At 38.9% G+C, this 12,830-nt stretch overlaps 1 protein-coding gene across 1 annotated transcript in view; it reads left to right on the forward strand.

Moving 5' to 3' along the window:
* The first annotated feature begins 8,322 nt into the window (after window positions 1–8,322).
* Window positions 8,323–12,830, forward strand: part of grip2b (glutamate receptor interacting protein 2b) — a 248,899-nt gene continuing 244,391 nt past the window's right edge. The window contains exon 1 of the mRNA XM_030729393.1: window positions 8,323–8,395. Within this exon, the coding sequence (XP_030585253.1) occupies window positions 8,341–8,395 (55 nt within the window). The 5' untranslated portion in view covers window positions 8,323–8,340. The remainder of the gene's footprint in view (window positions 8,396–12,830) is intronic.

Here is a 12,830-nt window from a genome sequence, read left to right on the forward strand (position 1 = left end):
CACCCACACACACGCACACAACAATTGTAGCTGATTTCTTGCACTGCACCTCAGATGTCTCTATGGGAGTAGATAGTGACTTATGAAACAGAGCTCCAAGGACAAATTTAGAAATGAATGCTTTACCATCACAAGCTTGTTCTGGTCAGAACATAAATGTGCAGCTAACACCCACACACACTTTAACCTTCTGGATGTATCACAGTGCTCTTCGTGTGACATTTTGAGGTATGACCTTGTTGCAGCAGAGCAGTAAGGTGTGGTACTGACTTACCTTGTGGAAGAACTAGTGAGTAATGTAAGTAACTGAGTGAGTAATGCTCTGATATGTCTTATCTGCCCATATCTAAGTATGACAAATGCAAACCCATCACGTATGAAAGACAAGTTACACAATGATGATCTCATCTGAGCAAACCCAACTACAACTATGAGCTGAATATGTTGTCAGTCTCATTATGTCCAGTGTTAACTGTGTTTCTCATTTTAACTTTTTTTTCTCTGTTGCGTAGTACTGTGTCTGGACTAAAGCTGCTGAGGCTGATCGATCATTCTCTGTCAGCACAGTTGGTTCAGGGTACGTCTGACACCAGGTGACAGCCTGACTTGTGCTCCTGACTGGATCCCAGCTTATCATCTAGAGTATGATGACAAATCTGATGTTTCAGTGTTTTGTCATTGTTACACACTAACCGTGTCACAGCTGGGGTGCTGGCAAGGCAGGGAGGACCCCAGTGCAGGACACTGCGAGAGCAGGGTTAGAGTGAAGATTTATTGATATAATTTTCAATAAACACAAAAACAGCAAACTCAAAAGCAGGAACTTGAAACTAGAAAACAAAACACACAGACAAAAAACTGACAAGGACCCAAACACTGAACTAAACAACGCTGAGACTTAAATACACAGATGGAACAGGGGGAGTGGAAACAGCTGAGCACAACAGGTGAATTGAATAAGACTAATGACACAGGAAGTAAAACATAACACAAAACACAAGGAATGCTGGACTACCAAAATAAAACAGGAAGTACTAAACATAACAGAAGCAGACCTAACACAGAAAACTTGACAAAGGGAACATTACACAAAGGAACAACAAGGGAAACCAAACAGCACACTCAAACAACAAACTGAGAAACTAAACTATAAGAAACACTAAGAAACACAACCTGAAAAGTACAACAAAAGAAAGCTACACAAAAGAAACTCAAAACACTGGGCCACCGGCCCAGGACCATGACAAACGTGCCTATTCCATGTAAAAACAGCAACATACTTTCTGAATGACACACAGTGATGACTTAGATTAAGCCTGTCTAGATTTGCCATATTGGTAAATGTGAAAATGAAAATGTAAGCGTCTGCTCTTCTCTCTGCCAGGCTGAATGTTTTGTTCCCATGTAATCTTTTAAAAGAAGATATTCTCAACTGTACAGGTTATCTTTGCACAGAATGTTCTGACTGTGTTCTGTTACCATGGCAGGTAGATAATGTGTCTGAAATGATTGTTATGCTTGTTATTCTTCTTTGTTAAAACCCATAAAGACTGCTGCTGCACTCTGTATCATTAACACCTTTGCAAAGGCAAATTAAAACCTCATAAAGACAACCTATTTATCTGTAAATATATTTCAGATTTTCAGAACCATAGATAGATAGATAGATAGATAGATAGATAGATAGATAGATAGATAGACTTTAAGCATTTAAGCAGCCATTGCAAAAATAAAGAATATTTTAATTTTTTTCATTTTGGTCCTATTCTAGCTTATCACAGTGTGGCAGTTGGGATTTGCACAGACAAATTTAATCCTACTTTGTGCATTTTGCCCACGCTGCATCTCGGATGTGGTTGTGTTAACGTCACAAATTCTGCTGACCTGCACATTTGGCATTAAAGGCACTGTTATTTGCTTTATTAGCTGTTTTGTGTCAGCTGGTTATTTCATTGCACACGCTGCATTATCAGACCTGTTCCTGTTCTTATTGCTTTCACATTACTGATTATTCCTTTTTGCTTTTAAAATGAGATAAAATCATCTACAGTATGCGTGTTAGAGAAAACAGGCAGCGTGTTAGCATTTAAGCTCTGCACAGCAAAGGTCTCCACTTTCAAACTGCCCTTTCTGCAACATCTGCTCATTAGGGAAGTGAAGGCATTAATGAACGGATATCCGCTGGCAGGCTGTTGCTAAATACGAGTTAAATGAATGTTAGGGAACAAAACAGTTATGTCAGTAAATGTCCTCACAAAGAGAGAGACAGAGAGACACTGTAGGTGAGAATGTGCAGGAAATAATGTGTTGAGAGTCAACACTGCTGCAAGGGGAAGGTGTTTTAAAGTGTGCGCATGTGCCTGTATGTTAATTTGATTAAGTCAGCACTTTGTGTAGCAGGTAGTACATGGATCAGTGATTTTAGTTACATTACACAGTATTGCAGAGGGACAAATTACGCTGCATCTCTAGTGACTAACCACAAGAGGTCGCACTCTTCTACCAAACAAGCATCAGCTTAATCCACAGTGTCCTTTTCACTTTGTGCGTTCTGTTTGTGGCAAATCACCTCCTCCTTCAGGGACCAGGGACTATGAAACAATCTATTCCAGTCAGTAAGGATGTAAGGCGCTGGGATCTCTGGTGGCCTGTGCTGGTCATAACAAGTGAAGCTGTCTGAGCTAAATGGTGCTCGACTGTGGAAACTCTTTGTGAAAGAAAACGAGCCTTGTTGTCAGCGAGGGTGAAGAAGAAAAAGAGTGAGAGTATTAGAAAACCAAAGTAAAGGAAGGGTGAAAGGTTGAAACATGAGATTTGTTCAGTATTATGTCTGCTCGAGGAGTAATAAAAAAAACAACCTGTCTTTGTATTAGTCTAATACAAACTCATGATTTAAGTTCTGCGGCTACATTTACAGGTATTACTGGCAAAAGTGGCTCAGGTTTTCTTTCTTTCTTTCTTTCTTTCTTTCTTTCTGTCTTTCTTTCCACACTCACTTCTGTACTGGAGCCACAGCACTACAAAAATTCATAATTAAAAAAATTGTCTCACTTTATCGTTGGATTTTGTCATCTGCTTTTTAACCCATTGGCTTTTATTGAACATGAACATAAATCCTTGTTGACTTAAGTTGAATCTGTTTGTCTTTCATCTGCCAGCTTTTGTGGATTGTTAAGCGTGTTCATCCTCTGCTTACAGAACATCATTAACATCGTTGTAATTGGAGCCTTTCCCAGGTGTCATAGGGTGAAAGGTGGGGCACGCATTAAAAAGGTTGCCAGTCTATCACAGGGCTAACACACACATACAGAAACAGACAAAAGTTCAGGCTCACATTCACCAATTTAGAAACACAAAGACATCCATATTAGATTCACTGGCTACTGTGTCCAGCTACCTTTAGTGCCATAAAAAAATAGCAGCATTATTACTGGGATGGAAGAGTTTATATTAGAGCACACAGTTAGCTTGCATTGATAGAATAGCTGTCAAAAAGTTTTTAAATATCTAATTATAGCTCTCTTTGTGTATTTGACTCCTTGCTGCATGGATGTCACACAACCCAGAATTTGGTAAAACAAAGTAAATAGTTCTTTTTACTAGATTAACAAACAAACAAACAAACATTTAATAAGTCAGGAAAGAACCTGCCAGCTCAACCTTGCAGTTCTTTGTAACTATCAAGTACATGAAGTCATATCAGAAGTGAACTGTCAGCTAGCAAAAGAGAAATAGACACTGCAATATGTTCAAGGACAACTGCAATGTGTGGGATTGATATTTTACTGGTTAGTGTATGTGATTTAACAGTTTACATTGAAATCCATAAACCTACAGCGTTAACCGCTGAAAGGAAAACACACACTCAGCTTTGCTCTTTGTTCTGTGTGTAATGATGATCAAATGAAGTGAGAAATCAGTGTTCTAGGATTTTGTGTTTGTGGTCAAACTGATGTTCACTGAAGCTCCTTAGAGACTGACTCAGGGAACAGGCAGCAGATGAGTGACGGTGGAGCTAATTTTCCCACACAAAGTTTGTTCTTAAATCTACATCACAATGGAAGCTATAACATCATTATTCTGTGTTATAATATCATTATTCATTATACTGTGAAAACCAAGTCACTGACTTTGCAGCCATCCCACAGGTTTGTCTGCTTCCATGTAGTCTAGAGTTCACTGCAGTTTCTTACCAGATGTTGTCTTGTTGCGTTTGTTAGATTGTTGTGTGGTTATAGTGCCATCAAGTGGCAATAAATAAAGATATGAATGATATGAAAAGTAGAATATGTGATAAACACCTCCAGTCAGAATATATTCTATTAAAGAATGAGGATGACAGTAGATGGAAATTATGACTCATTCACTTACTGCTAAAGCATCATCTTTGCCCACAGTCCAAAACTGTGTAGAAACTTTGAAAGTGGGAAACATTTTGAACCAGTATTAGCAAACATTTACAAATGAGCAGTGCAGTCCATTTTAACTGAACTCATTTAATATAGATGAAGTATTTTTTTCTTTACTTAGTGTTCCTATTATATAATCTGCACCCCAGAGTTCACAGTCATTTAATAGCATAATAACAGACTGTGCTGGGTATTTCTTTTGATTGGACTTTCACACAGTGACTTGCAGACAAGGTCAGTTGCAACATGCAAATGATGGACATTTATTGTGTATATTGTACAAGCCACTCTTACATTACAGTTAATATATATATTTAATTGGCCCGAATTGTTTTTGGAAGATAATATTGAACTCAACTCTCAAATATTTAATTCAAAAATCACAGAACTTATGGAACCTTTTCTTAAAAGGGGAAAAGAAAATATAAGGAAAAAACAACTGCCATGGCTAAATAACTACTGTAAAAAACTTATGAAAGAAAGAGACATTTTGCTTAAAACCTCTTTGAAAACTGGGTTGACTGTTGATAGGCAAAGATTTACTTCCATGAGGAATAAAACTACTAATGCACTACGTAAAGCCAAAGCAAATTTCTTTCTGGATGTAATCAAAGGTGCTAATGGAAATGTCAAAATCATATGGCAAAACATAAATAAACTGATAGGTAAGGAACATAAAATGATCAATGATAGATTGGAAATAAAAGTTAATAACAAGTTGTTGATTAATCCAAAAGAATTAGCAACTGAGTTCAATAACTTTTTCATTAAGTCTATTGATGAAATAAGACATATGTTTACTCAGTCAGAGATAGTTTGCAATTCTAATGACTCTGGACAGCCTCTTTTTAGATTAGATCAAATTACAGATATGGAAGTCGCTAGTATAATTCAATCAATGAGGGCTTCAAAAACTAAAGATGCATACGGGCTTGACACACACTTTTTAAAAACACACAAAGATGCACTGGTTTGTCCAATAACACATCTGATAAATTTATCCATCAGAATGGCAACAGTCCCAGAAAGTTGGAAGGCTGCCATAGTCTCACCAATTTTTAAATCAGGAGACAAATCAAATATTTCTAACTATCGTCCCATTAGCATCCTCCCTGTTGTTTCTAAGGTTGCAGAAAAATGGATTGCCAAGCTGCTGAACAAACATCTCAGCCACCATTCTCTTCTGCACCCCATGCAGTTCGGGTTTCGCCAGCATCATTCCACAGAGACGGCAAATTGTGTCCTTATAGAAACAGTGAAATCCCTGCTCGATAAAACCACCTGTGTTGGTGCAGTCTTTCTAGATTTAAAGAAGGCATTTGATACAGTAGATCATCAGGTCCTTCTGTCCAAACTGACTTATTTTAACTTTGCCGAAGATGCATTAGCTTGGTTTCAATCTTATTTATCCAACAGGAGACAGTCTGTGTCTGTCAGGGGCACAATGTCGTCATACCTTGACTGTCCAGCAGGGGTTCCCCAGGGCTCTATTTTGGGACCAGTCCTGTTTTCTTTGTATATAAATGATTTGCCAAATGTGTGTCAAAGTGTCCACTTCCAAATGTACGCTGATGATGCTGTTATTTTTACACCTGCAAAAAGTCCACAGGAAGCATCTTCAATCCTCACATTAGCCTTGGAGAATATACAACACTGGCTCCTTCAGTCCTCCTTACTGCTGAATAAGAAAAAAACAGTTACAATGATGTTTACAAAAAAACCTATAAAACTGGAGCGGTCTAGTGTGTTCCTGGGGGGCGAAGAGCTTGATCTTGTGCAGGATTTCAGGTACCTTGGGGTCACACTGGATCCCACACTGTCTTTTAAAAAACATATAAAACTTACAGCAAGCATAATTAAATTTAATTTAAATAACTTCAAACAAATTAGACCATCAATGACAATTATTTCAGCTAAGGTTTTTCTACATTCAATGATATTATCACATATAGATTATTGCATTACATCTTGGTCACTCACTGGAGATACGTTCTTAAAACCAATAGAAATATTATTTAAAAAGGCTATAAAAATCCTTGATCAAAAGCCCTTATCATATCATCAGTGTAATATTTTGGAAAAATACAATATGCTCAATTTTGAAAATTTTATTAAATTTAAAAATAGCTGCTTGATCTATAAAGTTCTTCATGGACTAGCTCCAGTTCCACTTTCAACATACATTAAATCAAGAACTGACCGAGGTTTTGGCACCAGAGCCTCTTCCAGAGGAGACCTTGAGATCCCCCGTAGAAAAACAACCTTTGGACAAACGGTTCTGTCAGTCAGAGGGGGTCATTTCTGGAATACTGTACCGACTAACATCAGAGAATGCTCCACTTACAGTACTTTTAAAAAGCACCTTAAGCAGTTCATTAAAAGTTCCCAGACATGTTCGCACTTTCACTAATTTTTTTTTTTTTTTTTTTTTTCTCCTTTATTTCTTTTTCCATTTGTATATTGTTTTAATGTTTGTCAATGTGTTGTCTTTTACTACTATTGTATATTCATGACGTTTTCTGTTGTTTGTCCTTCTGCCTAGGGACTACAGATGCAAATTAGCAAATATGCTATAATCTGGCTCATTTACAATCTGTACTAAGTATTGATTGTTTTATTAATGTGCATTGTCCCAAATAAATAAAATAAAAAATCACGCCGATTTGTAACTCTTACAGTAAAGTCTTCATTTTGTTTTTATTATGTAAATTTGTTCTTCTATGTATAATCATTTTCATATTTCATCACGACTAAATTCATTTACATTTTATATGTCTTGAATTTCATAAATGTTAGGAGTCAATAAATGCTGGTTCGACCTTGTTGCCAGTCAAAGTAGAAGATAAATAACTGCAGTAATGTGGAAAAAGCCATTTATGTTGTTTTGTTGCTGTTTTTCGCATTAATGCAGTTGCTGAGTCAGAGTGCTGCTGATTTTTTTTATTCCATCCATCCATTTTCTTCTGCTTATCTGCACCCTGGACAGGTCGCCACATAATTATTATGAGCATCATCACCACTTCAACCTGAGAATAGGTGCAATTAGAAGAACTTTAAAGCCCCTGTGTCAGTGTGTTTAAATTCAGCTCTGCCTTTTATATCCAGTCCCTATATCTGATTGGCTTCATTTACATGGGTTGAATATTCAAAGTTTAGAATCACAGAATGAGTTCATGACTAGCCCACCAGCATCTGCTGCTTTTAAGGGTCAGTATGAGCTTAAATGTGTAATTAGTGTATGTACATCTGGTCTTAATATAGATATAACTGTACAGCTATAGTGTATGTAAATTCAAATATACTTGATTAATGGTGATGTATACCACTATCTGTACTTTATGTAAATTACTATGGAAATGTATTAATTTTTCTTTACAAGCAAAGAGAAAAAAGATGATCCTTGGAACTGAAAAGAACAAGAAAGAGAAAAATGAGGTGGTAGGCCTATAGGAAGGATGAAATAGTGAAGGAAAGGTACAAGAAGGGACCCAGTGAAATTAAAGAAAGTGAGCAGGGACAGATATGAACTAGATCAGGAAAGAACTAAATCGAGAGAGAAGTGAATGGAGTCTGTTAACAGAGTGAGAGTGAATGAGAGAGAGAGAGAGAAAGAGAGACCATTGGTGCCGCAGCGGGACCGACTGTCACACGGACTGTCAGAGGGGTCGTTGCCGGAGAGAGCTGCAGCCACTCGCCGTTTACAGGCAGTCAAACCAGGGGGAAAAACAGAAGAGGAGAAAGTAGGAGAAGAAGAAGAAAAGGGAAAGAGAACAAGAAGGAAGAGGAAAGCGTTATATTGCCAGTGGCTGCTCTTAACTGCTTGCCCTCACCTCCACCGGACAGGATCTACTGCCCTCATCATTATCCCTCTTCATTATCATCACCATCATCCTCTTCATTATCCAGACCCCTCTTCCTCTTCCTCCTCACCATGCCGGGTTGGCGGCGAAACCTTACTTTCTGTCTGCAGCGGATGCACGAGGAAGGTAGGAAGACAAAACAAATTATTGCGTGCTTGTGTTTGCACTAGCAAGTGCGCGCGCGCGTGTGTTTGCGCACGGGCAACACGATTTCTTGCTGTTTAAATTGAGGCTGAAATATGAGCAGTGGGGTTGTGGAGACACTTTGAATCTTCATGATTTCTGCTTCATGTGTTCAGAGTTTTCTGGATCACTGGAACTGCGCGCGCGCGTGCAAGTGTTGTTTGCGGTCTATGGGTTGATTGAGAAGCACCTGCAGCTTCGATAACTGTGTGCGTGCGCGCGTATGTGTGTGTGCGTGCGCGCGTGGATACGCTTGGTCTGCTGGAGCTGTGCGCTGTGCGCACACGTGTCACCACGGGTTTGTTCCGCCGTTTCAGCAGACATTGCGCGAGGCTACTGATGCTGGCAGGTCAGGGCGCGTGTTAGTGCGTATTTGTGTGTGTGAGAGAAAGAGACAGAGGGAAATCGGGTGACACACACACACACACACACACACACACACACACACACACACAGGCAGCGTGCTGGTCCTGCAGCATGAACACAGGAGAAGGCAGACGGTGATGATGTTGGTCAGCTACAATGTGCACGTGCGTGCGTGATGTTGCAAAAAAGTGAATGTGTGCAGATGAGGAAGTCAGTGACACAGCCAGCATGGCGTTGACAGTGGAATGAACTGCACCCGTTTTCTGGGCATTTTTGTGTTTACACGCACAGACTTATCATATATATATATATATATATATATATATATATATATATATATATATATATATATATATATATATATATATATATATATATACAGTATATATACACACACTAGGGTAATGGTTTGTAACACAGAATTTCAAATAATTTATTGGTACAGTATTACGCAATATGTGTACACATAACAGGACAGTCTGATGTGTGACCTCATGGTTTTATTTATCAGCTTCCAACTTTCAACACACTCCTTGTGTCAACACGAAAAATATCCCTTGCCTGAAGCCAGGGCCATAAACAAATGAAAACATTCAACACCTTTGGGGTGAAATTAAAAGCTGTAAGCTGACTTCACTAATAGGGTCTGGCCTGAAAGAGAGAAAATTTATTTACAAAATGTTAAGGCCCTTGCAGCAGTATGTTAATGCTCTTTTTTTAGCAATCATATCGAGTGTAATGTTTGTGTGTGTGATGCCATAAATGAAGTTCATACATGATATCGCTGTTGGAGAAAGTGTGAAAGTGCCTAATGAGTGCTGGCAGAATGTATGTACTGCACCATCTAACCCTGTACACGTGTTTTTTGAGACTCCTCTACTTGTTTACTTAATCCATATTTGTGAGTGCAAGAAAGACAAGCAGTGGAGATCTAAGTGAGAATAGATGGGCAGGATAGATGCCAGAGTTTGTGTGTATGTGCATGTGTTTGTGTTGGATATAAGGCTATATTCACTGTATGGCTATGTGAGCGAGACTAAGTGAAAAAGATGTTTTGCTCAAGATTAGTGTGCGTGTGCTAAAAAGAGAAAGATGGGGTAACACAAAGCAACATGTGTGTTTATGATGTGTATGAGAAAGACAGTAAAAGACAGAGAAGTGCAGGGCATGGAGGGAGACAGTAGAATGTTGTTTGCTCATAGTGTTTAGTGGGCAGGAGATGCAGCTTTTACATTAGTATGCTGGATGTGTAGTGACACTGTTGTCTATTGATAACTGCCTTATAGACCTATGAATGGCTGTTTGAGGCTCCTTATTGTACCAGCCTTCAGTGTTTTATTTTAGTCTGTTTAATTGTGTGTGTGTGTGTGTGTGTGTGTGTGTGTGTGTGTGTGTGTGTGTGTGTGTGTGTGTGTGTGCGCGTGTGTGTGTGTGTGTGTGTGTGTGTGTGTGTGTGTGTGTGTGTGTGTGTGTGTGTGTGTGTGTGTCACAAAATGTACCAGGTGAAAATCTGCTTGATAAAGAACAGGTATTAAAAAAAAGCAAGGTAACATTAACTTTCACATATGCAAAACATGTCACAATCAGGTGATCTCCCAGACATGCATACAAAGCTTTAGGCCTAAACAGTCAAAAAGATGTGTTGAAGTTTAAACTGGACATGTGAACGGGGCAAGAAAGGTGATTTAAGTGACTCTGATGGTACCAGACATGGCTGGTCTGAGTTTTTCAGAAGGTGCTGATCTACTAGGACTTTCACGCACAGCCAGCTCTGGGGTTAACAGAGAATGTTCTGAAAAAGATATTCTTGAGTGGCAGTTCTCAGGGCAAAAATGCTTTGTTGATTCGAGAGGGCAGAGGAGAGTGGCCAGACTGCTTCGTGCAAATAGGAAGACAACAGTAACTCAAATAACCACTTGTTACAATGAAGTTACAGTACGCAGAAGAGCATCTCTGAATGCACGACATGTTGAACCTTGAAGCAGAGGGGCTACTGCAGCAGAAGACCACAGCAGGTGCCACTCCTCTAAGCCAGTCAATATAGAGTCAAATATAGAAGTCATTAGCAGGACTCTGGAGAACTTGACTGCATACTGAGGAGGTAATTCAGCCATTTGATTCAGGTGAGTTGGATCAGGGACACATGTAAAATCTGCAGGACACTGGGCCACGAGGCCTGGATTTGAGAACCACTGCTCTAAGCTAAGAACAGGAAACTGCAGGCACAGGTTTCATTCAGATGGTAGGGTCATAATTTAGTATAACCAACATAAAAGCATGAATCCATCCTGTCTTGTATTAATGTTACAGGCTGGAGGTGGTGCTGTAATGGTGTGGGGGATTTTTTTCTTTACATCCTTTGGGGCCCTTAGTACCAAGTGAGCATCATTTACACACCGCAGCCTACCTGAATATTATTGTTGACCATATCCATCTCTTTATGACCACAGTGTACCCATTTTCTCATGTCTGCTTCCAGCAGGATAACGCGCCGTGTCACAAAGCTCAAATGGTCTGAAACTGGCTCTTTGAACATGACAGTGAGTTCACTGCACAGAAATGGCCTCCACAGTCACCAGATCTCCATCCAATGGCGCTCATTTAGGATGTGGTGAAATGGGAGATTTGCCTCATGGATGTGCAGCTGACAAATCTGCATCAGCTGTGTGATGCCATCATGTCAATATGGACCAAAATCTCTAATGAATCTTTCCAGCACCTTGCTGAATCTATGCCTTAAGGACTTGAGGTGGTTCTGAAGCAAAAAAAAGAGTCCAACCCAGTACTAGCAAGGTGTACCTAATAAGTTTACTTTAGTGAGTCAGAAAATGTTAAAGCAAACCATTTGATATGTTCCAAAAACAAAGAAAAATGCTTTTGTTTCTGCAATAAATGTTGTTACCAGTGTCATTAATATCTCATGGATTAAATATACAGCAAACTGTCTTTAAAAAGACAGTTAGTGTGAAATTAACTGATGACAGAAAATGTTGTTATATTACTTTCCATTACATAAACAATCTATATACAATTCCCGGATCAATCAGTAAGGTGCTAGAATCATACTACTATAATCTCCTCCCAGACGAGTGGACCAATCTTGATGAAACTTTGTATAAACATCGTCGAGTGCACTGAGTGTGAGAACGTCTGTGTGGCATAAACAAATATTTTACACAAATCCCGCAATTGTATATATTTATACATTTAAGAGTTCAGTTGAGTTCTGAAGGGAATTTCATTGTATAGAGTGGTGTGTCATGATATAATGTATCATAGCATCATATTATAAGGATTGTAACATATTTATGTTTGCATGCTCCCTGTGTGTGCTCATGTTAATTGGCATATTCAATGAGGTTCAGTAGTCAGACCTGCTGTCACCACATTTATGTTGTTTATGGATATTTCTGTTTCACCACTGATCATTTTAAATCGGCAGGTTACATAAAAACTAATAAAACTCACACTGTTTTCACATTTATAATTTTAGAGCCTAACAGGCATTTATACTTATTTATACTAAAATGAATCCCTTCCCATTAATGAAGTGTTGTTAGAAGGACAGAACGGAGTCAGTAACTTTTTTTTTTGTTTGTTTGTTACATTGTGTGAGTTTGAGTGTGAGTGCATGTGTTTTTGTGCAGTTAAAAGGAAATGACCACTGTGTAATGTAATGCATTTATAAGTAGTTTCGCCACCACCATGTAACAACTGTTTGATCAAAACATCTCATTCCCCTGCAGAAGGACAGATTATGGATAAGCAAGCCTGTCAGCATGTATGAGTGTGTGTTTGTGTGTGTGCCAGAGAGAGAGAGAGAGAGAGAGAGAAGTGAGGGACAGTGTTTGTGTATATGCAGTACTCATCCATCATGCTGGAGATGGGGAGAAATTTAAGGGTACAAATAATAGTGGCCTCTGTGATCTGCATGAAAGATGGGGGGAAGGGCTGAAAGAAAATAAAAAGGTACAAAAAGCTGACAAAGAGCCAGAGAGAGAGAGAGAAAGAG

The sequence above is a fragment of the Archocentrus centrarchus genome, chromosome 5 (assembly GCF_007364275.1).
Source record: "Archocentrus centrarchus isolate MPI-CPG fArcCen1 chromosome 5, fArcCen1, whole genome shotgun sequence".
Classification (NCBI taxonomy): domain Eukaryota; kingdom Metazoa; phylum Chordata; class Actinopteri; order Cichliformes; family Cichlidae; genus Archocentrus; species Archocentrus centrarchus.